Source organism: Oncorhynchus mykiss, chromosome 32, assembly GCF_013265735.2.
Source record: "Oncorhynchus mykiss isolate Arlee chromosome 32, USDA_OmykA_1.1, whole genome shotgun sequence".
In the NCBI taxonomy this organism is placed as follows: Eukaryota; Metazoa; Chordata; class Actinopteri; order Salmoniformes; family Salmonidae; genus Oncorhynchus; species Oncorhynchus mykiss.
This window is the reverse complement of record NC_050572.1, coordinates 16,246,654-16,268,425: the sequence shown is the minus strand read 5'-3', so window position 1 is coordinate 16,268,425 and position 21,772 is coordinate 16,246,654. Positions and strand designations below refer to the sequence as shown.

At 42.2% G+C, this 21,772-nt stretch overlaps 1 protein-coding gene across 1 annotated transcript in view; it reads right to left on the bottom strand.

Annotated features, from left to right (window-relative positions):
- Positions 1–21,772, bottom strand: part of LOC110488013 (calcium-binding mitochondrial carrier protein Aralar2-like) — a 122,471-nt gene that overhangs the window by 82,618 nt on the left and 18,081 nt on the right. The window contains exon 6 of the mRNA XM_036971473.1: positions 7,661–7,807. Within this exon, the coding sequence (XP_036827368.1) occupies positions 7,661–7,807 (147 nt within the window). The remainder of the gene's footprint in view (positions 1–7,660; positions 7,808–21,772) is intronic.

Genomic DNA, 21,772 nt, shown 5'->3' with positions numbered 1-21,772 from the left:
AGTGTGTAGAGTGTGTAGAGTGTGTAGTGTGTGTAGAGTGTGTAGAGTGAGTAGTGTGTGTAGAGTGTGTAGAGTGTGTGTAGAGTGTGTAGAGTGTGTAGTGTGTGTAGAGTGTGTAGAGTGTGTAGTGTGTGTAGAGTGTGTAGTGTGTAGAGTGTGTGTAGTGTGTGTAGAGTGTGTGTAGAGTTTATAGAGTATGTAGTGTGTGTAGAGTTTATAGAGTATGTAGAATGTGTAGTGTGTAGTGTGTGTAGTGTGTAGAGTGTGTAGTGTGTGTATAGAGTGTGTAGTGTGTGTATAGTGTATAGTGGGTGTAGAGTGTGTATAGTGTGTGTAAAGTGTGTAGTGTGTGTAGTGTGTTTAGAGTGTGTGTAGAGTGTGTAGAGTGTGTAGTGTGTATGTAGAATGTGTAGTGTGTGTAGTGTGTAGAGTGTGTAGAGTGTGTAGTGTGTGTATAGTGTGTAGTGTGTAGAGTGTGTAGTGTGTGTAGTGTGTGTAGTGTGCGTATAGTGTGTGTAGAGTGTGTAGTGTGTGTAGAGTGTGTAGAGTGTGTGTAGAGTGTGTGTAGTGTGTGTAGAGTGTGTGTAGAGTTTATAGAGTATGTAGTGTGTGTAGAGTGTTTAGAGTGTGTAGAGTGTGTGTAGAGTGTGTAGTGTGTGTAGTGGGTGTAGTGTGTGTAGTGGGTGTAGAGTGTAGAGTGTGTAGTGTGTGTGTAGAGTTTGTAGTGTGTGTCTAGTTTGTGTGTAGAGGGTGTAGTGTAGAGGGTGTAGTGTGTGTGTAGAGTGTAGAGTGTGTAGTGGGTGTAGTGTGTGTAGAGTGTGTGTAGTGTATGTAGAGTGTGTAGTGTGTGTAGTGTGTAGAGTGTGTAGTGGGTGTAGTGTGTGTAGAGTGTGTGTAGTGTATGTAGAGTGTGTAGTGTGTGTAGTGTGTAGAGTGTGTAGCGTGTAGAGTGTGTAGTGTGTAGAGTGTGTGTATAGAGTGTGTAGTGTGTGTATAGAGTGTGTAGAGTGTGTAGTGTATGTACAGTGTGTAGAGTGTGTAGAGTGTGTAGAGTGTGTAGAGTGTGTGTAGTGTGTGTAGAGTGTGTGTAGAGTTTATAGAGTATGTAGTATGTGTAGAGTGTTTAGAGTGTGTAGAATGTGTAGAGTGTGTGTAGAGTGTAGAGTGTGTAGTGTGTGTAGTGTGTGTAGTGGGTGTAGAGTGTAGAGTGTGTAGTGTGTGTGTAGTTTGTAGTGTGTGTGTAGTTTGTGTGTAGAGGGTGTAGTGTGTGTGTAGAGTGTAGAGTGTGTGTAGAGTGTAGAGTGTGTAGTGGGTGTAGTGTGTGTAGAGTGGGTGTAGTGTGTGTAGAGTGTGTGTAGTGTATGTAGAGTGTGTAGTGTGTGTAGTGTGTAGAGTGTGTAGTGTGTAGAGTGTGTAGTGTGTAGTGTGTGTGTGTATAGAGTGTGTAGTGTGTGTATAGAGTGTGTAGAGTGTGTAGTGTATGTACAGTGTGTAGTGTATGTAGTGTGTAGAGTGTGTGTAGTGTGTGTAGAGTGTGTAGTGTATGTAGAGTGTGTAGAGTGTGTAGAGTGTGTGTAGTGTATGAAGAGTGTGTAGTGTGTGTAGAGTGTGTAGAGTGTAGTGTATGTAGAGTGTGTGTAGAGTGTGTAGTGTATGTAGAGTGTGTAGTGGGTGTAGAGTGTGTAGAATGTGTCTAGTGTATGTAGAGTGTGTAGTGTGTGTAGTGTGTGTAGAGTGTGTAGAGTGTGTAGAGTGTGTGTAGTGTATGTAGTGTGTAGTGTGTGTAGAGTGTGTAGAGTGTAGTGTATGTAGAGTGTGTGTAGAGTGTGTGTAGTGTATGTAGAGTGTGTAGTGTGTAGAGTATGTCGTGTGTGTAGTGTGTGTAGAGTGTGTTTAGAGTGTGTGTAGAGTATATAGATTGTGTAGTGTGTGTAGAGTGTGTGTAGTGGGTATAGTGTGCATGTAGAGTGTGTGTAGTGTGTATAGTGTGTGTGTAGAGTGTATAGAGTATGTAGTGTGTGTAGAGTCTATAGATTGTGTGTAGAGTGTGTGTAGTGGGTGTAGTGTGTAGAGTGTGTGTAGAGTGTGTAGTGTGTGTGTAGTGTGTGTGTAGAGTGTAGAGTGCGTAGTGTGTGTTTAGAGTGTGTAGTGTGTGTAGAGTGTGTAGTGTGTGTGTAGTGTGTGTGTTTGTAGAATGTGTAGAGTGTGTGTAGAGTGTGTGTGTAGTGTGTAGATTGTGTGTAGAGTTTATAGAGTATGTAATGTGTGTAGTGTGTAGAGTGTGTGTAGAGTTTGTGTAGTCTATAGATTGTGTAGTGTGTGTAGTGTGTAGAGTGTGTGTAGAGTTGATAGAGTATGTAGTGTGTGTAGTATGTAGAGTGTGTGTAGAGTGTGTGTAGAGTTTATAGAGTATGTAGTGTGTGTGTAGAGTTTATAGAGTGTGTAGTGTGTGTAGTGTGTTTAGAGTGTGTGTAGAGTGTGTAGAGTGTGTAGTGTGTATGTAGAATGTGTAGTGTGTGTAGTGTGTAGAGTGTGTAGAGTGTGTAGTGTGTGTATAGTGTGTAGTGTGTAGAGTGTGTAGTGTGTGTAGTGTGTGTAGTGTGCGTATAGTGTGTGTAGAGTGTGTAGTGTGTGTAGAGTGTGTAGAGTGTGTGTAGAGTGTGTGTAGTGTGTGTAGAGTGTGTGTAGAGTTTATAGAGTATGTAGTGTGTGTAGAGTGTTTAGAGTGTGTAGAGTGTGTGTAGAGTGTGTAGTGTGTGTAGTGGGTGTAGTGTGTGTAGTGGGTGTAGAGTGTAGAGTGTGTAGTGTGTGTGTAGAGTTTGTAGTGTGTGTCTAGTTTGTGTGTAGAGGGTGTAGTGTAGAGGGTGTAGTGTGTGTGTAGAGTGTAGAGTGTGTAGTGGGTGTAGTGTGTGTAGAGTGTGTGTAGTGTATGTAGAGTGTGTAGTGTGTGTAGTGTGTAGAGTGTGTAGTGGGTGTAGTGTGTGTAGAGTGTGTGTAGTGTATGTAGAGTGTGTAGTGTGTGTAGTGTGTAGAGTGTGTAGCGTGTAGAGTGTGTAGTGTGTAGAGTGTGTGTATAGAGTGTGTAGTGTGTGTATAGAGTGTGTAGAGTGTGTAGTGTATGTACAGTGTGTAGAGTGTGTAGAGTGTGTAGAGTGTGTAGAGTGTGTGTAGTGTGTGTAGAGTGTGTGTAGAGTTTATAGAGTATGTAGTATGTGTAGAGTGTTTAGAGTGTGTAGAATGTGTAGAGTGTGTGTAGAGTGTAGAGTGTGTAGTGTGTGTAGTGTGTGTAGTGGGTGTAGAGTGTAGAGTGTGTAGTGTGTGTGTAGTTTGTAGTGTGTGTGTAGTTTGTGTGTAGAGGGTGTAGTGTGTGTGTAGAGTGTAGAGTGTGTGTAGAGTGTAGAGTGTGTAGTGGGTGTAGTGTGTGTAGAGTGGGTGTAGTGTGTGTAGAGTGTGTGTAGTGTATGTAGAGTGTGTAGTGTGTGTAGTGTGTAGAGTGTGTAGTGTGTAGAGTGTGTAGTGTGTAGTGTGTGTGTGTATAGAGTGTGTAGTGTGTGTATAGAGTGTGTAGAGTGTGTAGTGTATGTACAGTGTGTAGTGTATGTAGTGTGTAGAGTGTGTGTAGTGTGTGTAGAGTGTGTAGTGTATGTAGAGTGTGTAGAGTGTGTAGAGTGTGTGTAGTGTATGAAGAGTGTGTAGTGTGTGTAGAGTGTGTAGAGTGTAGTGTATGTAGAGTGTGTGTAGAGTGTGTAGTGTATGTAGAGTGTGTAGTGGGTGTAGAGTATATAGATTGTGTAGTGTGTGTAGAGTGTGTGTAGTGGGTATAGTGTGCATGTAGAGTGTGTGTAGTGTGTATAGTGTGTGTGTAGAGTGTATAGAGTATGTAGTGTGTGTAGAGTCTATAGATTGTGTGTAGAGTGTGTGTAGTGGGTGTAGTGTGTAGAGTGTGTGTAGAGTGTGTAGTGTGTGTGTAGTGTGTGTGTAGAGTGTAGAGTGCGTAGTGTGTGTTTAGAGTGTGTAGTGTGTGTAGAGTGTGTAGTGTGTGTGTAGTGTGTGTGTTTGTAGAATGTGTAGAGTGTGTGTAGAGTGTGTGTGTAGTGTGTAGATTGTGTGTAGAGTTTATAGAGTATGTAATGTGTGTAGTGTGTAGAGTGTGTGTAGAGTTTGTGTAGTCTATAGATTGTGTAGTGTGTGTAGTGTGTAGAGTGTGTGTAGAGTTGATAGAGTATGTAGTGTGTGTAGTATGTAGAGTGTGTGTAGAGTGTGTGTAGAGTTTATAGAGTATGTAGTGTGTGTGTAGAGTTTATAGAGTGTGTAGTGTGTAGAGTGTGTGTAGTGTGTGTAGAGTTCATAGAGTATGTAGTGTGTGTAGTATGTAGAGTGTGTGTAATGTGTGTGTAGAGTTGATAGAGTATGTAGTGTGTGTAGAGTGTGTGTAGAGCATGTGTGTGGTGTGTAGAGTGTGTGTAGAGTGTGTGTAGAGTTTATAGAGTATGTAGTGTGTGTAGAGTTTATAGAGTATGTAGAATGTGTAGAGTTGATAGAGTATGTAGTGTGTGTAGTATGTAGTGTGTGTAGAGTGTGTGTAGAGTTTATAGAGTATGTAGTGTGTGTGTAGAGTTTATAGAGTGTGTAGTGTGTAGAGTGTGTGTAGTGTGTGTAGAGTTCATAGAGTATGTAGTGTGTGTAGTATGTAGAGTGTGTGTAATGTGTGTGTAGAGTTGATAGAGTATGTAGTGTGTGTAGAGTGTGTGTAGAGCATGTGTGTGGTGTGTAGAGTGTGTGTAGAGTGTGTGTAGAGTTTATAGAGTATGTAGTGTGTGTAGAGTTTATAGAGTATGTAGAATGTGTAGAGTTGATAGAGTATGTAGTGTGTGTAGTGTGTATAGTGTGTGTAGAGTGTGTGTAGAGTTTATAGAGTATGTAGTGTGTGTAGAGTTTATAGAGTGTGTAGTGTGTAGAGTGTGTGTAGTGTGTGTAGAGTTCATAGAGTATGTAGTGTGTGTAGTATGTAGAGTGTGTGTAGAGTTGATAGAGTATGTAGTGTGTGTAGAGTGTGTGTAGAGCATGTGTGTGGTGTGTAGAGTGTGTGTAGAGTGTGTGTAGAGTTTATAGAGTATGTAGTGTGTGTAGAGTTTATAGAGTATGTAGTGTGTGTAGTGTGGAGTGTGTGTAGAGTGTGTGTAGTGTGTAGATTGTGTGTAGAGTTTATAGAGTATGTAGTGTGTGTAGAGTTTATAGAGTATGTAGAATGTGTAGAGTTGATAGAGTATGTAGTGTGTGTAGTGTGTAGAGTGTGTGTAGAGTGTGTGTAGAGTTTATAGAGTATGTAGTGTGTGTAGAGTTTATAGAGTGTGTAGTGTGTAGAGTGTGTGTAGTGTGTGTAGAGTTCATAGAGTATGTAGTGTGTGTAGTATGTAGAGTGTGTGTAGAGTGTGTGTAGAGTTGATAGAGTATGTAGTGTGTGTAGAGTGTGTGTAGAGCATGTGTGTGGTGTGTAGAGTGTGTGTAGAGTGTGTGTAGAGTTTATAGAGTATGTAGTGTGTGTAGAGTTTATAGAGTATGTAGTGTGTGTAGTGTGGAGTGTGTGTAGAGTGTGTGTAGTGTGTAGATTGTGTGTAGAGTTTATAGAGTATGTAGTGTGTTTAGAGTGTATAGAGTGTGTAGGTTTGGTTCCACATACAGCCTTGTGTTTAATGAGTCTGTAATGGAAGTGAGTGTGTGTTTACTAACATGGACCCAGAGATGTCTGGTAAACATTGTGGGAAAAATGACAGAGTTCACTAGGTGTTTATAAAACAGGCTAGACATGGAGGGAGACACACACAACCAGTGACATGTGAGACATACAGTACCAGTCAAAGGTTTGGACACACCTAGTCATTCAAACGTTTTTCTTAATTTTACTATTTTCTACATTGTAGAATAATAGTGAAAACTTCAAAACTATGAAATAACACATATGGAATCATGTAGTAACCAAAAAAGTGTTAAACAAATCCAAATATATTTCATGTTTTAGATTCTTCAAAATTGCCACCCTTTGCCTTGATGACAGCTTTGCACACTCTTGGCATTCTCTCAAACAGCTTCATGAGGTAGTCATGAATGCATTTCAATTAACAGGAGTGCCCTGTTAAAAGTTCCTTTGTGGAATTTCTTTCCTTCTTAATGCTTTGAGCCAATCAGTTGTGTTGTGACAAGTTAGGGGTGGTATACAGAAGATAGCCCTATTTGGTAAAATACCATGTACATATTATGGCAAGAACAGTTCAAATAAGCAAAGAGAAAGACAGTCCATCATTACTTTAAGTCATGAAGATCAGTCAATGCGGAACATGTCAAGAACTTTGAAAGTGTAGTCGCAAAAACGATCAAGCGCTATGATGAAACTGGCTTTAATGAGGACCGCCACAGGAAATGAAGACCCAGAGTTACCTTTGCTGCAGAGGATAAGTTCATTCGAGTTACCAGCCTCAGATTGCAGCCCAAATAAATGCTTCACAGAGTTCAAGTAACAGACATCTACACTACATTAACTGTTCAGAGGAGACTGTGTGAATACAGCCTTCATGGTCGAATTGCTGCAAAAAAAACACTACAAAAGGACACCAATAAGAAGAAGAGACTTGGTTGGGTCAAGAAACAAGAACAATGGACATTAGACCTCATGAGTCCAAATTAGAGATTTTTGGTTCCATACGCCGTGTCTTTGTGAGTAGGTGAACGGATGATCTCAGCATGTGTGGTTCCCACCGTGAAACACGGAGGAGGAGGTGTGATGCTGTGGGGGTGCTTTGCTGGTTACACTGTCTGTGATTTATTTAGAATTCAAGGCACACTTAACCAGCATGGCTACCACACCATTCTGCAGTGATACACCATCCTATCTGGTTTGCGCTTAGTGGGACTAACATTTGTTTTTCAACAGGACAATGACCCAACACACCTCCAGACTGTGTAATGGCTATTTGACCAAGAAGGAGAGTGATGGAGTGCTGCATCAGATGACCTGGCCTCCACAATCAACCGACCTCAACCCAATTTGGGATGAGTTGGACTGCAGAGTGAAGGAAAATCAGCCAAAAAGTGCTCAGCAAATGTGGGAAGTCTTTACAAGACTGTTGGAAAAGCATTCCTCGTGAAGCTGGTTGAGAGAATGCCAAGAGTGTGCAAAGCTGTCATCAAGGCAAAAGGTGGCTACTTTGAAGAATCTAAAATATATGTTGATTTGTTTAACACTATTTTGGTTACTACATGATTCCATATGTGTTATTTCATAGTTTTGATGTCTTCCCTATTATTCTACAATGTAGGAAATAGTAAATATAAAGAAAAACCCTTGAATGAGTAGGTGTGTCCAAACTTTTGACTGGTACTGTACATACTTAATTACTCACACAAACATACCATTCATACATGTAATACCACAATTGTGAGAAAATTATTTCCTCACATAAGAGAGAGAAAAAATGAGGACACCAAAACAGACATGTGTGAGTGTGTGTGTGTGTTTGTATGGGTGTGAGAGAGAGAGATATTTAACTGCCTGGTTTGTTGTCAGAGAGGTTTGAGGTTCCATACGCCGTGTCTTTGTGTCACGTTAGGAGAAGGATAGAGGGAGAGAGGGAGGAGAAGCAGAGAACCAGAAAGCCAGACCCACCGCCACCAGGCTCTCCTCCACAAAGGGTGTGAGCATGTGGGGCCGGATGGTGACCATGATGTCCCTGAAGTCCAGGGCGGAGATGGAGCCGCTGTGGTCCTTGTCCCTCTGAACAAAGGCCTGCCGCGCATGCTCCAGCTGCATCTCCTGGGGAGGAGACAGAGGAACACACACACACAGATTAACAACACACAAAGACAGATACATACACACACATAGCACACATACATGTACATAGACAGATACACACACAAATAGAGACAGATACACACACATGCGGGCACAAACACTATGTACAGGGCCTAACCCACATAGTAGAGGTCACAAAGAGGATTTGACTCATCCTTCCTCATGACTCATAGATAGCCTTTAAATCACACAGATACCCTCTAAATCACACAGATACCCTCTAAATCACACAGATACCCTCTAAATCACACAGATACCCTTTAAATCATTCAAATGTGCAATTAATAGATTGTTTTAACGTGAAATGAATATGGTTGATTTTTAAGGTTAGGGAGAAGTGCAGTGAATAGTGTCACCTTTTAGGATGTCAATATAAATGAATATATTTATGGTTGTTTGTAATTTTGTCTTGCCTTTTAATCATTATCTGTGTTATTGTTTTTACCATCGAGGACCACTGTGGAAACAAGCGTTTTAATTAATACTTTCAAGTGATATCCTCTGGATCCACATTGAACATTTTATTGTATATGTCTGTTACCCAAAATAAACTCAATTCAATTCAAAATACCATTTAAATCACACATATATCCTTTAAATTACAGATACCTTTTAAATAAAAAAAATAGACCCTTTCTATCACACAGTGACAGTCATAGATACCCTTGGCATCACATAGAGACAGCCATAAGCTAAGTTTCCATCCAATTGGTGACAGATTTTCATGTGAATAGTCTAAAATCCGCATTAAAAAAATACACGCATTTTCCAAACAGAGATGTGTTTCCATCAAATTGACTTGTTTCAGATAAAAGGCTGCGTGTGACATAAAAATGCCCTTTGTGGATAAATTCCCATGTAGCGTATAAAAAATACAAGTTAAATCGGTTTCTATTGCTTTTTCAACTCTACTGATGGTTTTCACAAAAAATCTGCGTTATATAGAGAATGAGCCCATTCTGGTATTGGCACGTGTACTCTAGCCAACAGCTATATCTGTGTGCTTGGCTAGAGCGCACATGTAGCCTACATGAGATTATTATTATGGACAAAAGAGCGAGATTATTTATAATTGTCAAACGACAGCAAAGCATCAATCACCATGTCACCAGAATAAGACCCTTGATATGTATTGAAAGGAGCATCAAGCTCATCACCGTGCACTTTCACCACCCTGTGAAGTTCATAACTTATTTCATCTGTAGCCTAATAAACTGCATGCTTTCCTGACGAGTCGTAGTGGGAGGACCACACACCATGTCATCGCATGACTCCAAGTTAACTTTGATATCATTGTTATTATATCAATATTTGAGCATAAAAGCATTTCCACCGACATTCCTCGCATAATTAATTTTACAGACACAAAAAGATCCAACCTTGTATAACAGTTTTGTTGATATTTGGAAACTTTACCGAAAAATGTTCTGTTTCTATGAGGCCTGTCATTACATTTTTTTATCCAACATTATTTACTCGCATTAAAAAGGTTTGATGGAAACCTGGTGAATGACAGATACCCTTTAAATCACATAGATACCCTTTAAATCACAGATACCCTTTAAATCACATAGATACCCTTTAAATCACACAGATACCCTTTAAATCACATAGATACCCTTTAAATCACACAGATACCCTCTAAATCACACAGATACCCTTTAAATCACATAGATACCCTTTAAATCACATAGATACCCTTTAAATCACACAGATACCCTTTAAATCATACAGATACCCTTTAAATCACATAGATACCCTTTAAATCACACAGATACCCTTTAAATCACATAGATACCCTTTAAATCACACAGATACCCTTTAAATCACACAGATACCCTTTAAATCACACAGATACCCTCTAAATCACACAGATACCCTTTAAATCACACAGATACCCTTTAAATCACACAGATACCCTTTAAATCACATAGATACCCTTTAAATCACACAGATACCCTTTAAATCACACAGATACCCTTTAAATCACACAGATACCCTTTAAATCACATAGATACCCTTTAAATCACACAGATACCCTTTAAATCACATAGATACCCTTTAAATCACACAGATACCCTTTAAATCACATAGATACCCTTTAAATCACACAGATACCCTTTAAATCACACAGATACCCTTTAAATCACACAGATACCCTCTAAATCACACAGATACCCTCTAAATCACACAGATACCCTTTAAATCACACAGACGCCCTTTAAATCACACAAACACCCTTTAAATCACAGAGACAGGCATAGATACCCTTTAAATCACACAGATACCCTTTAAATCACACAGATACCCTTTAAATCACAGATACCCTTTAAATCACACAGAGACAGGCATAGATACCCTTTAAATCACACAGATACCCTTTAAATCACATAGATACCCTTTAAATCACACAGATACCCTTTAAATCACACAGATACCCTCTAAATCACACAGATACCCTCTAAATCACACAGACGCCCTTTAAATCACACAGACGCCCTTTAAATCACACAGACGCCCTTTAAATCACACAGACGCCCTTTAAATCACACAGACGCCCTTTAAATCACAGAGACAGGCATAGATACCCTTTAAATCACACAGAGACAGGCATAGATACCCTGCTATGCCACCAGCATGAGGTCATTGTGCAGTCCTATATATGACATGTAGAGCTGCTCTGTCATCAACATGATGTCGTTGTGCAGTCCTATATATGACATGTAGAGCTGCTCTGCCACCAGCATGAGGTCATTGTGCAGTCCTATATATGACATGTAGAGCTGCTCTGCCACCAGCATGAGGTCGTTGTGCAGTCCTATATATGACATGTAGAGGTCGTTGTGCAGTCCTATATATGACATGTAGAGCTGCTCTGTCATCAGCATGAGGTCGTTGTGCAGTCCTATATATGACATGTAGAGCTGCTCTGCCATCAGCATGAGGTCGTTGTGCAGTCCTATATATGACATGTAGAATTCACAAAGAGATCATGTTACAGATAGTGTATTGTATTCAAATTGTGCTGTATTATTGTATTACTGTATTACTGTATTACTGTATATTCCGCATAAATATCTTACAGTACATTGTGATTTTCAGACTTGCATTTACCTTTACAATAGTTGCTGTATTGTTGTGAATGAGATGCTGTAACAAAAGTAAAGAACAAGTACATATTTACCTATTTTCCCTACGGAATGTTTGCACAATTGATGACACTGTGGACCTGTTTACATTAGGCTGTACTCTCCAACCAGCCTCTTCCATTGTCAGACCATGGTTTATAACACTGTGGACCTGTTTACATTAGGCTGTACTCTCCAACCAGCCTCTTCCATTGTCAGACTATGGTTTATAACACTGTGGACCTGTTAGGCTGTACTCTCTGACCAGCCTCTTCCGTTGTCAGATCATGGTTTATAACACTGTGGATCTGTTTACATTAGGCTGTACTCTCTGACCAGCCTCTTCCATTGTCATACCATGGTTTATAACACTGTGGACCTGTTGACATTAGGCTGTACTCTCCGACCAGCCTCTTCCATTGTCAGACCATGGTTTATAACACTGTGGACCTGTTAGGCTGTACTCTCTGACCAGCCTCTTCCATTGTGGACCACAATTGTGGCTGATTTCATCAGGGACTCTTACTCTATGCCTTCTACCTCTTCCTCTTTTATGTCTTCCCCTAACACCACCACCACGCATTCTTACACATCTTCTTATTTCTCTTCCACGAGCATGTAGCTACTGTTCAGAGTTGTGATGTTCCTCCATGTTCACAAATGGTAGTGATTGTGCTGTGTGCAAGCTCCATATATATGCTTCCAAACTTGATTGGTTGATTTGTAAGATTGTGATTCCTATTTTATTACTATGTCACCTGGCGGGTAATTTGCCAATTTAGCAGACCTTACAAACATTCCATGTCATTGATATTTATTGAATATACCTGTATGTCTGACTGATTTTGATCATTGGATAGATAATTTTGCATGTGATGGTTCACAGTGAAATCATGTTTAGAAGTTGTGGAAGAGAATGACAATTTTACTGAGAATCAACTCATCAGTTTTGATCAGCCATGTGCAAATTGTAGACAATCTTACTTAATATTTTGCACGCGTGCCAAAACATGTGTCATTTGCTTAAATTAATAAGAAATTCAAATCCGGTGTTAACAAGATACTAATTGTTCAGAGATTTGAACTTATTGTTTTGAAAAAATATATTCTCATTTGAGAATTGAGCCAAAGCTATTGAGAAAAACTGTAAATCACACAGGCATAGATACCATTTAAATCACACAGCGACAGGCATAGATATCATTTAAATCACACAGACAGGCAGAGATAGCCTTTAAATCACACAGAGACAGGCAGAGATAGCCTTTAAATCACACAGACAGGCAGAGATAGCCTTTAAATCACACAGAGACAGGCAGAGATAGCCTTTAAATCACACAGAGACAGGCAGAGATAGCCTTTAAATCACACAGAGACAGACACAAATAGCCTTTAAATCACAAAGAGACAAACATACACTACATGACCAAAAGTATGTGGACACATGCTCGCCGGACATCTCATTCCAAAGTCATGGGCATTAATATGGAGTTGGTCCCCACTTTGCTGTTATACCAGCCTCCACTCTTCTAAAGACGTTCCACTAGATGTTGGAACATTGCTGCGGGGACTTGCTTCCACTCAGCCACAAGAACATTAGTGAGGTCAGGCACTGATGTTGGGCGATTAGGCCTGGCTCGCAATCAGCGTTCCAATTCGTTCGATGGGGTTGAAGTCAGGGCTCTGTGCAGGCCAATCAAGTTCTTCCACACCGATCTCGACAAACAACTTCTTTATGGAACTTGCTTTATGCACGGGGGCATTGTCATGCTGAAACAGGAAAGGGCCTTCCCCAAACTGTTGCCACAAAGTTGGAAGCACAGAATTGTCTACAATGTCATTGTATGCTACAGCGTTAAGATTAGAGGTCGGCCGATTATTCGGAATGGCCGATTAATTAGGGCCGATTTCAAGTTTTCATAACAATCGGAAATCGGTATTTTTGTGCACCGATTTGCCGATTTAAAAAAAATATATATATATATTTTTATTTTATTTATATACCTTTATTTAACTAGGCAAGTCAGTTAAGAACATGTTCTTATTTTCAATGACAGCCTAGGAACGGTGGGTTAACTGCCTTGTTCAGGGGCAGAACGACAGATTTTCACCTTGTCAGCTCTTGCAACCTTACAATTAACTAGTCCAACGCAATATCAACCTGCTTCTCTCTCGTTGCACTCCACAAGGAGACTGCCTGTTACGCAAATGCAGTAAGCCAAGGTAAGTTACTAGCTAGCATTAAACTTATCTTACAAAAAACAATTAATCATAATCACTAGTTAACTACATATGGTTGATGATATTACTAGATATTATCTAGCGTGTCCTGCGTTGCATATAATCTGACTGAGTATACAAGCATACAAGTATCTAAGTATCTGACTGAGCGGTAGTAGGCAGAAGCAGGCGCGTAAACATTCATTCAAACAGCACTTTCGTGCGTTTTGCCAGCAGCTCTTCCTTGTGCGTCAAGCATTGCTCTGTTTATGACTTCAAGCCTATCAACTGCCGAGATGAGGCTGGTGTAGCCGAAGTGAAATGGCTAGCTAGTTAGCGCACACTAATAGAGTTTCAAACGTCACTCGCTCTGAGCCTTCTAGTAGTTGTTCCCCTTGCTCTGCATGGGTAACGCTGCTTCGATGGTGGCTGTTGTCGTTGTGTTGCTGGTTCGAGCCCAGGGAGGAGCGAGGAGAGGGACGGAAGCTATACTGTTACACTGGCAATACTAAAGTGCCTATAGGAACATCTAATAGTCAAAGGTTAATGAAATACAAATGGTATAGAGGGAAATAGTCCTATAATTCCTATAATAAGTACAACCTAAAACGTCTTACCTGGGAATATTGAAGACTCATGTTAAAAGGAACCACCAGCTTTCATTATGTTCTGAGCAAGGAACTGAAACGTTAGCTTTCTTACATAGCACATATTGCACTTTTACTTTCTTCTCCAACACTTTGTTTTTGCATTTTTTAAACCAAATTGAACATGTTTCATTATTTACTTGAGGCTAAATAGATTTTATTGATGTATTTTATTAGGTTAAAATAAGTGTTAATTCAGTATTGTTGTAATTGTCTTTATTACAAATAAATAAATAAAAATGGGCCGATTAATCGGTATCGGCTTTTTTGGTCCTCCAATAATCGGTATCGGCGTTGAAAAATCCTAATCGATCGACCTCTAGTTAAGATTTCCCTTCAATGGAACGAAGGGGCCTAACCCGAACCGTGACAAACAGCCCCAGCCCCAGAACTCCTGGCATCCACCAAACCCATATTTGTCTGTCATCCTGCCAGATGGTGAAGCGTGATTCATCACTCCAGAGAACACGTTTCCACTGCTCCAGAGTCCAATGCCGGCGAGCTTTACACCACTCCAGCCAAAGCTTGGCATTGTGCATGGTGATATTAGGCTTGTGAAAATGAAAATCCATTTTATGAAGCTCCTGACGAACAGCCATTGTGCTGACGTTGCTTCCAGAGGTAGTTTAAAACTTGGTAGGGAGTGCTGCAACCAACGACAGACGGCTTCAGCAGTCAGGGGCCCTGTTCTGTGAGCTTGTGTGGCCTACCACTTCGAGACTGAGCCTTTCTTGCTCCGAGACTTTTTCACTTTACTATAACAGCACTTACAGTTGACCGGGGCAGCTCTAGCAGGGCAAACTGGCTTGTTGGAAAGGTGCCATCTTATGACAGTGCCATGTTGAAAGTATAGGTCGACCGATTAAACGGAATGGCCGATTAATTAGGGCCGATTTCAAGTTTTCATAACAATCGGAAATCTGTATTTTTGGGCACCGATTCTCCTCTCTCCCTTCCTTTCCTCTCCTCTCTCCTTTCCTTTCCTCTCTCCTCTCCTCTCTCCCCTCTCCTCTCTCCTTTCCTCTCTCCTCTCCTCTCTCCTCTCCCCTCTCCTCTCCTCTCTCCTTTCCTCTCCTCACTCTGCTGCTGTGGGGTGACTGTTGTGTTTCTCTCACCAGCCCAAATCCCCCATTAAGGCACTCCAGGGGATACACACACACAAACTGACTGGCTAATCACCTAAGTGGTCACTATTTCACAACACACACACATACACACACGGCACGGCAGCTTCCTCCTCTGTGGTCCACAGAGACAACAGACAGGCTCATGGGAAGACTCCTGTGGGGCTTTGAAATTAAAAGCCATTATCACTACCTGTGACCACATGTCTGGTGAGACACACTGTAAACAAACCTCAAACACAATACCGCTTCGTCATGGCTCATACTACAAATACCAAAATTCAAACAACTGTAAAACTACCATAAACATATGCTACTTACTGACTATATTTGAGTCAATTAGAGATATTATTGAATAATACATTCATATGGATTTTGGGACTTCCTCTCTACCATTCTTTATCATAAGAATAGCCTGCAACACAATATTCAAAAAGCACTGCACATCAAAATCTGTTAGCATGTATTCCTGCGTCTAAGTGTTTGTGACTGACATTTAGAGGCTGGTAACATAACAGGCCTCCGGCTACACTCACCAACCCCAGAGAACACTTTCAGGAGATTGACACCTACAAAAAGCTTAATAGAAAGGGGGAGAATTGCTATTGACATTTCTCCCAAAAGAGGTGTAATCCGCAAAACAGGTTTCAGTGAGAGCAGGGTGTCAACAACACTTTCTGCATATGAGCTCGTCAGCTACCTACCGCCATTTAACGATCAATTAGGAAAATCATCATTAGGGGTGGTTATACTAAAGGTACTGAGGAGGTCCAAAATGGAAGCCATCCAAAGGAACATATTGCAAATAAACATAAATAACTTGTGAAAGAGACATTTTCATAATCTTTTTTTTTCAGTCGTTTTTTTTTTTTTTAACATTCTGATGAATAGGTTCAAATTGGGGGGTGGGGGGGTGGGGACTACCACAGAGAAAACATCAAATGAAAAGAGAGCTGGAGCAGTATAGTCAAAAGAAGAGAAGGGTGGGAAAAATATCCCTGAGCTACAGAGACTGGAGCAAGACAACACTAAGCAGAGTTAGGAGCTGCCTGCCACAACCACATGGAACAACAGAACAATTGCGGCCCAAAATGTAGCAGATTACGGTTTTAGCCGCTTTTAGCCTGTTAAAACGTAACTTATTACAACTGTGAGTGTTTTAGAGACATGGTTTTCATTTCAGGAGGAGAGATGAATGACCAATACCCAGACTACCACGGCATTTACACTCACTTCAATTGTCTCTGGATTGGATGGAATAAAAAACATTTGACGAGCCTCCTCTGTTTTGGGTTTCAATACGAGAGGCATTGGCGTCTTTCCCGCTGTTTAAGGTCTTTAAACAATGGAATACCTGCAGGAGAAATACTGTACAGATTCCCTCGAACTGTTCCCTCTGGTTCCGATCAACACAAACCAGGTTAAAGTCATTACTGACCCTTAAAGCTACAGACTGGGATTCAGGTTTTTTGCAGCTACGTATGTGAATATCAAGCGTTGAAATTACCATTGAAAACACAACCCAAATCGTAGACTGTAGCTTTAAAAAGCTCAGACATAACATAACAAAGCCACTTTAATGCCCTCCATCCATGTTCAGTGTGCCAGCCAGCACATCTAACATAGCTATTGGCTACCATGTGCCACCTCTACGCATGGCATACATCACCAAACCACACTATGTACACAACAATGTGAAGTCACTCAGCCCTTGGTTGGCATCCACGACACAAGAGGGTAAAAAGAATGTCTGCATCCCAAATCACACTCTATGCCCTACATTGATGCACATCAAGTAATTCTGGAGAATTTCTGGCTTCCACAGTGACAGTAATTGGTGAGAGAGCCCTTATGAGAAATTTGCAGCGCAAACGTTTTCCGGGGTAATCCCATCTTGTTTGCATCTGGCCCGTCATCATTATGGATGAATACAACACACATGTAAACACAAAGTATAAGGATGAGAAACCCCATAGAGAACACCACTGAAAACTAACCTCATTATTTACAGTGCGTGTTGTATGAGAAGCATATTGCATTTTCCGGTGATTAACTGTGAGATACATTACTTCAATCTGTATTATCTTTACCATTCACAACACAAATAGGAACATCATTTATAGTCTTTTCAAATAGCAGTGTTGTCAAATAATTGAGGAATATGAATAATAGTTTGTTAAAGTCTTAAAGATCTTCACGCAGGTCTCAGTGGGTTCATAACAGCACTGTTCTCCTCTACTACTGAGAACACACTTCAATCACAAGCCCTGAATTAAATAAATTGACTAAATGAACTGAGTGAAATAGGAAATGTGTATTTCATAGTTGAGCTATGAACATTACTGCTGTACTCCTGGTATGAAGTATTGGAAACCAGTGGAGTGGAACTGGGCAAGCCATGAATGCAAAATACATTCTCTACTCTAACTGGCTGCACCTCACACAGACACAGACACACGCACATTAACACACACACACACACACACACACACACACACACACACACACACACACACACACACACACACACACACACACAGACACACGCACATTAACACACACACACACACAAAGACACACGCACATTAACACACACACACACACACACACACTTACACAATATCAGTGTGTTCTTCACAGTGTGTAACCCATCTGGTCCAAGTTAAGTATAACATAGAAAGCTCATTCAGATATAGTGAGTGTAGATGAAAACTTGGCACGGCCGAACCCCCACTCTCCCTCTCCTCCACTCGCCCTCTCCCCTGATTTCACGTCTAGACATCATATTGGAAAATGGCTCGCACACCACAAATACAGAAGGAATGCGGCAGCAGCACAGATTATACTACGGAGGAGAAAATGTACCCTGTTTTGGATAGAAGGGTATACAGTGGGGAGAACAAGTATTTGATACACTGTCGATTTTGCAGATTTTCCTACTTACAAAGCATATAGAGGTCTATAATTTTTATCATAGGTACACTTCAACTGTGAGAGACGGAATCTAAAACAAAAATCCAGAAAATCCCATTGTATGATTTTTAAGTAATTCATTTACATTTTATTGCATGACATAAGTATTTGGTACATCAGAAAAGCAGAACTTAATATTTGGTACAGAAACCTTTGTTTGCAATTACAGAGATCATACGTTTCCTGTAGTTCTTGACCAGGTTTGCACACACTGCCGCAGGGACATTGGCCCACTCCTCCATACAGACCTTCTCCAGATCCTTCAGGTTTCAGGGCTGTTGCTGGGCAATGCGGACTTTCAGCTCCCTGCAAAGATTTTCTATTGGGCTCAGGTCTGGAGACTGGCTAGGCCACTCCAGGACCTTGAGATGCTTCTTACGGAGCCACTCCTTAGTTGCCCTGGCTGTGTGTTTCGGGTCGTTGTCATGCTGGAAGACCCAGCCACGACCCATCTTCAATGCTCTTACTGAGGGAAGGAGGTTGTTGGCCAAGATCTCGCGATACATGGCCCCATCCATCCTCGCCTCAATACGGTGCAGTCGTCCTGTCCCCTTTGCAGAAAAGCATCCCCAAAGAATGATGTTTCCACCTCCATGCTTCACGTTTGGGATGGTGTTCTTGGGGTTGTACTCATCCTTCTTCTTCCTCCAAACACGGCGAGTGGAGTTTAGACCAAAAAGCTCTATTTTTGTCTCATCAGACCACATGACCTTCTCCCATTCCTCCTCTGGATCATCCAGATGGTCATTCAGACGGGCCTGGACATGCGCTGGCTTGAGCAGGGGGACCTTGTGTGCGCTGCAGGATTTTAATCCATGACGGCGTAGTGTGTTACTAATGGTTTTCTTTGAGACTGTGGTCCCAGCTCTCTTCAGGTCATTGACCAGGTCCTGCCGTGTAGTTCTGGGCTGATCCCTCACCTTCCTCATGATCATTGATGCCCCACGAGGTGAGATCTTGCATGGAGCCCCAGACCGAGGGTGATTGACCGTCATCTTGAACTTCTTCCGTTTTCTAATAATTGCGCCAACAGTTGTTGCCTTCTCACCAAGCTGCTTGCCTATTGTCCTGTAGCCCATCCCAGCCTTGTGCAGGTCTACAATTTTAACCCTGATGTCCTTACACAGCTCTCTGGTCTTGGCCATTGTGGAGAGGTTGGAGTCTGTTTGATTGAGTGTGTGGACAGGTGTCTTTTATACAGGTAACGAGTTCAAACAGGTGCAGTTAATACAGGTAATGAGTGGAGAACAGGACGGATTCTTAAAGAAAAACTAACAGGTCGGTGAGAGCCAGAATTCTTACTGGTTGGTAGGTGATCAAATACTTATGTCATGCAATAAAATGCAAATGAATTACTTAAAAATCATACAATGTGATTTTCTGGATTTAGTTTTAGATTCCGTCTCTCACAGTTGAAGTGTACCTATGATAAAAACTACAGACCTCTACATGCTTTGTAAGTAGGAAAACCTGCAAAATCTGCAGTGTATCAAATACTTGTTCTCCCCACTGTAGGTGGAGTAGGTCTATGTTGGTGGTTACGTCACTTAACTGTAATAGAAAACTAATTCCAGCGTGTTCTAAAATATACCCTCAGTGTTTCATTGATGACTAATCAGGTTAATATGGCTGGCTGTGTTGGGGAAACAGGACCAAGTAGAATCAGGTTAATATGGCTGGCTGTGTTGGGGAAACAGGACCAAGTAGAATCAGGTTAATATGGCTGGCTGTGTTGGGGAAACAGGACCAAGTAGAATCAGGTTAATATGGCTGGCTGTGTTGGGGAAACAGGACCAAGTAGAATCAGGTTAATATGGCTGGCTGTGTTGCGGAAACAGGACCAAGTAGAATCAGGTTAATATGGCTGGCTGTGTTGGGGAAACAGGACCAAGTAGAATCAGGTTAATATGGCTGGCTGTGTTGGGGAAACAGGATCAAGTTGAATCTGTCATGTACTGTCATGTTGTGTCTTGTCTCTGTCCTTTCCCTTCACCCTGTCTCCCTCTGCTGGTCGTTGTTAGGTTACCTTTTCTCCCCCTCTTTCCCCCAGCTGTGCCTTGTCTCCTCCTAACCACCTCGTCACCCCTTTTCCCACCTGTTCCCTTTTTCCCTCTGATTAGTCCCCTATATCTCTCTCTGTTTTTGTTCCTGTCCTTGTCGGATTCTTGTTTGTTGTGTTTCATGCCTGAACCAGACTGTCGTCATGTTTGCTGTAACCTTGTCTTGTCCTGTCGGAATCTGCCGGTCCGTCTGAGCCTACCTATGTTTGGTAATTAAAGAAGCTCTGTTTAAGTTAATTCGCTTTTGGGTCCTCATTCACGCACCGTAACAGAAGAATCCGACCAAGAATGGACCCAGCGACTTCGGATCCTCTCCACTCAGCCGTCGGGATCCAGGGAGCGATGCTAGGCAGACACGAGCAGGAAGTGTCTGCTGCTCGACATGCCGTTGAGACCCTGGCCACCCAAGTCTCCAACCTCACAGAACAGGTTCACCATCTCCGCCTCGATCCACCGGCCACTTCCAGGGCTTTCGAATCTCCGGAGCCCAGAATCAATAACCCGCCGTGTTACTCTGGGGAGCCCACTGAATGCCGCTCGTTCCTCACCCAGTGTGATATTGTGTTTTCTCTCCAGCCCAACACTTACTCCAGGAGCACTGCTCGTGTCGCCTACGTCATATCTCTCCTTATTGGACGGGCTCGTGAGTGGGGCACGGCAATCTGGGCGGCAAGGGCTGAGTGTACTAACCAGTATCAGGACTTTAAGGAGGAGATGATACGGGTTTTTGATCGATCTGTTTTTGGGGAGGAGGCTTCCAGGGCCCTGTCTTCCCTATGTCAAGGCAATCGATCCATAACAGACTACTCTATTGAGTTTCGCACTCTTGCTGTCTCCAGTGGCTGGAACGAGCCGGCCTTGCTCGCTCGTCTTCTGGAGGGTCTCCGCGCAGAGGTAAAGGATGAGATTCTCTCCCGGGAGGTTCCTTCCAGCGTGGATTCCTTGATTGAACTCGCTATTCGCATTGAGCGACGGGTTGATCTTCGTCACCGAGCTCGTGGAAAGGAGCTCGCGCTCTCCGTCGCCCCCCTCTCCGCATCACTACCATCTTCCTCTGCCGGCTCGGGTGCTGAGCCCATGCAGCTGGGAGGTATCCGCATCTCGACTAAGGAGAGGGAACGGAGAATCACCAACCGCCTCTGTCTCTATTGCGGTTCCGCTGGTCATTTTGTCACTTCATGTCCAGTAAAAGGCCAGAGCTCGTCAGTAAGCGGAGGGCTACTGGTGAGCGCTACTACTCCTGTCTCTCCTTCAAGATCCTGCACTACCTTGTCGGTCCATCTACGCTGGACCGGTTCGTCAGCTTCCTGCAGTGCCTTAATAGACTCTGGGGCGGAGGGCTGTTTTATGGACGAGACCTGGGCTCGGGAACATGACATTCCTCTCAGACAGTTAAAGGAGCCCACGGCCTTGTTCGCCCTGGATGGTAGTCCTCTCCCCAGGATTCAGCGTGAGACGCTACCTTTAACCCTCACTGTTTCTGGTAATCATAGTGAAACCATTTCTTTTTTAATTTTTCGTTCACCTTTTACACCTGTTGTTTTGGGCCATCCCTGGCTAGTTTGTCATAATCCTTCCATTAATTGGTCTAGTAATTCTATCCTCTCCTGGAACGTCTCTTGTCATGTGAAATGTTTAATGTCTGCTATCCCTCCTGTTTCCTCTGTCTCTTCTTCACAGGAGGAGCCTGGTGATTTGACAGGGGTGCCGGAGGAATATCACGATCTGCGCACGGTGTTCAGTCGGTCCAGGGCCACCTCTCTTCCTCCAC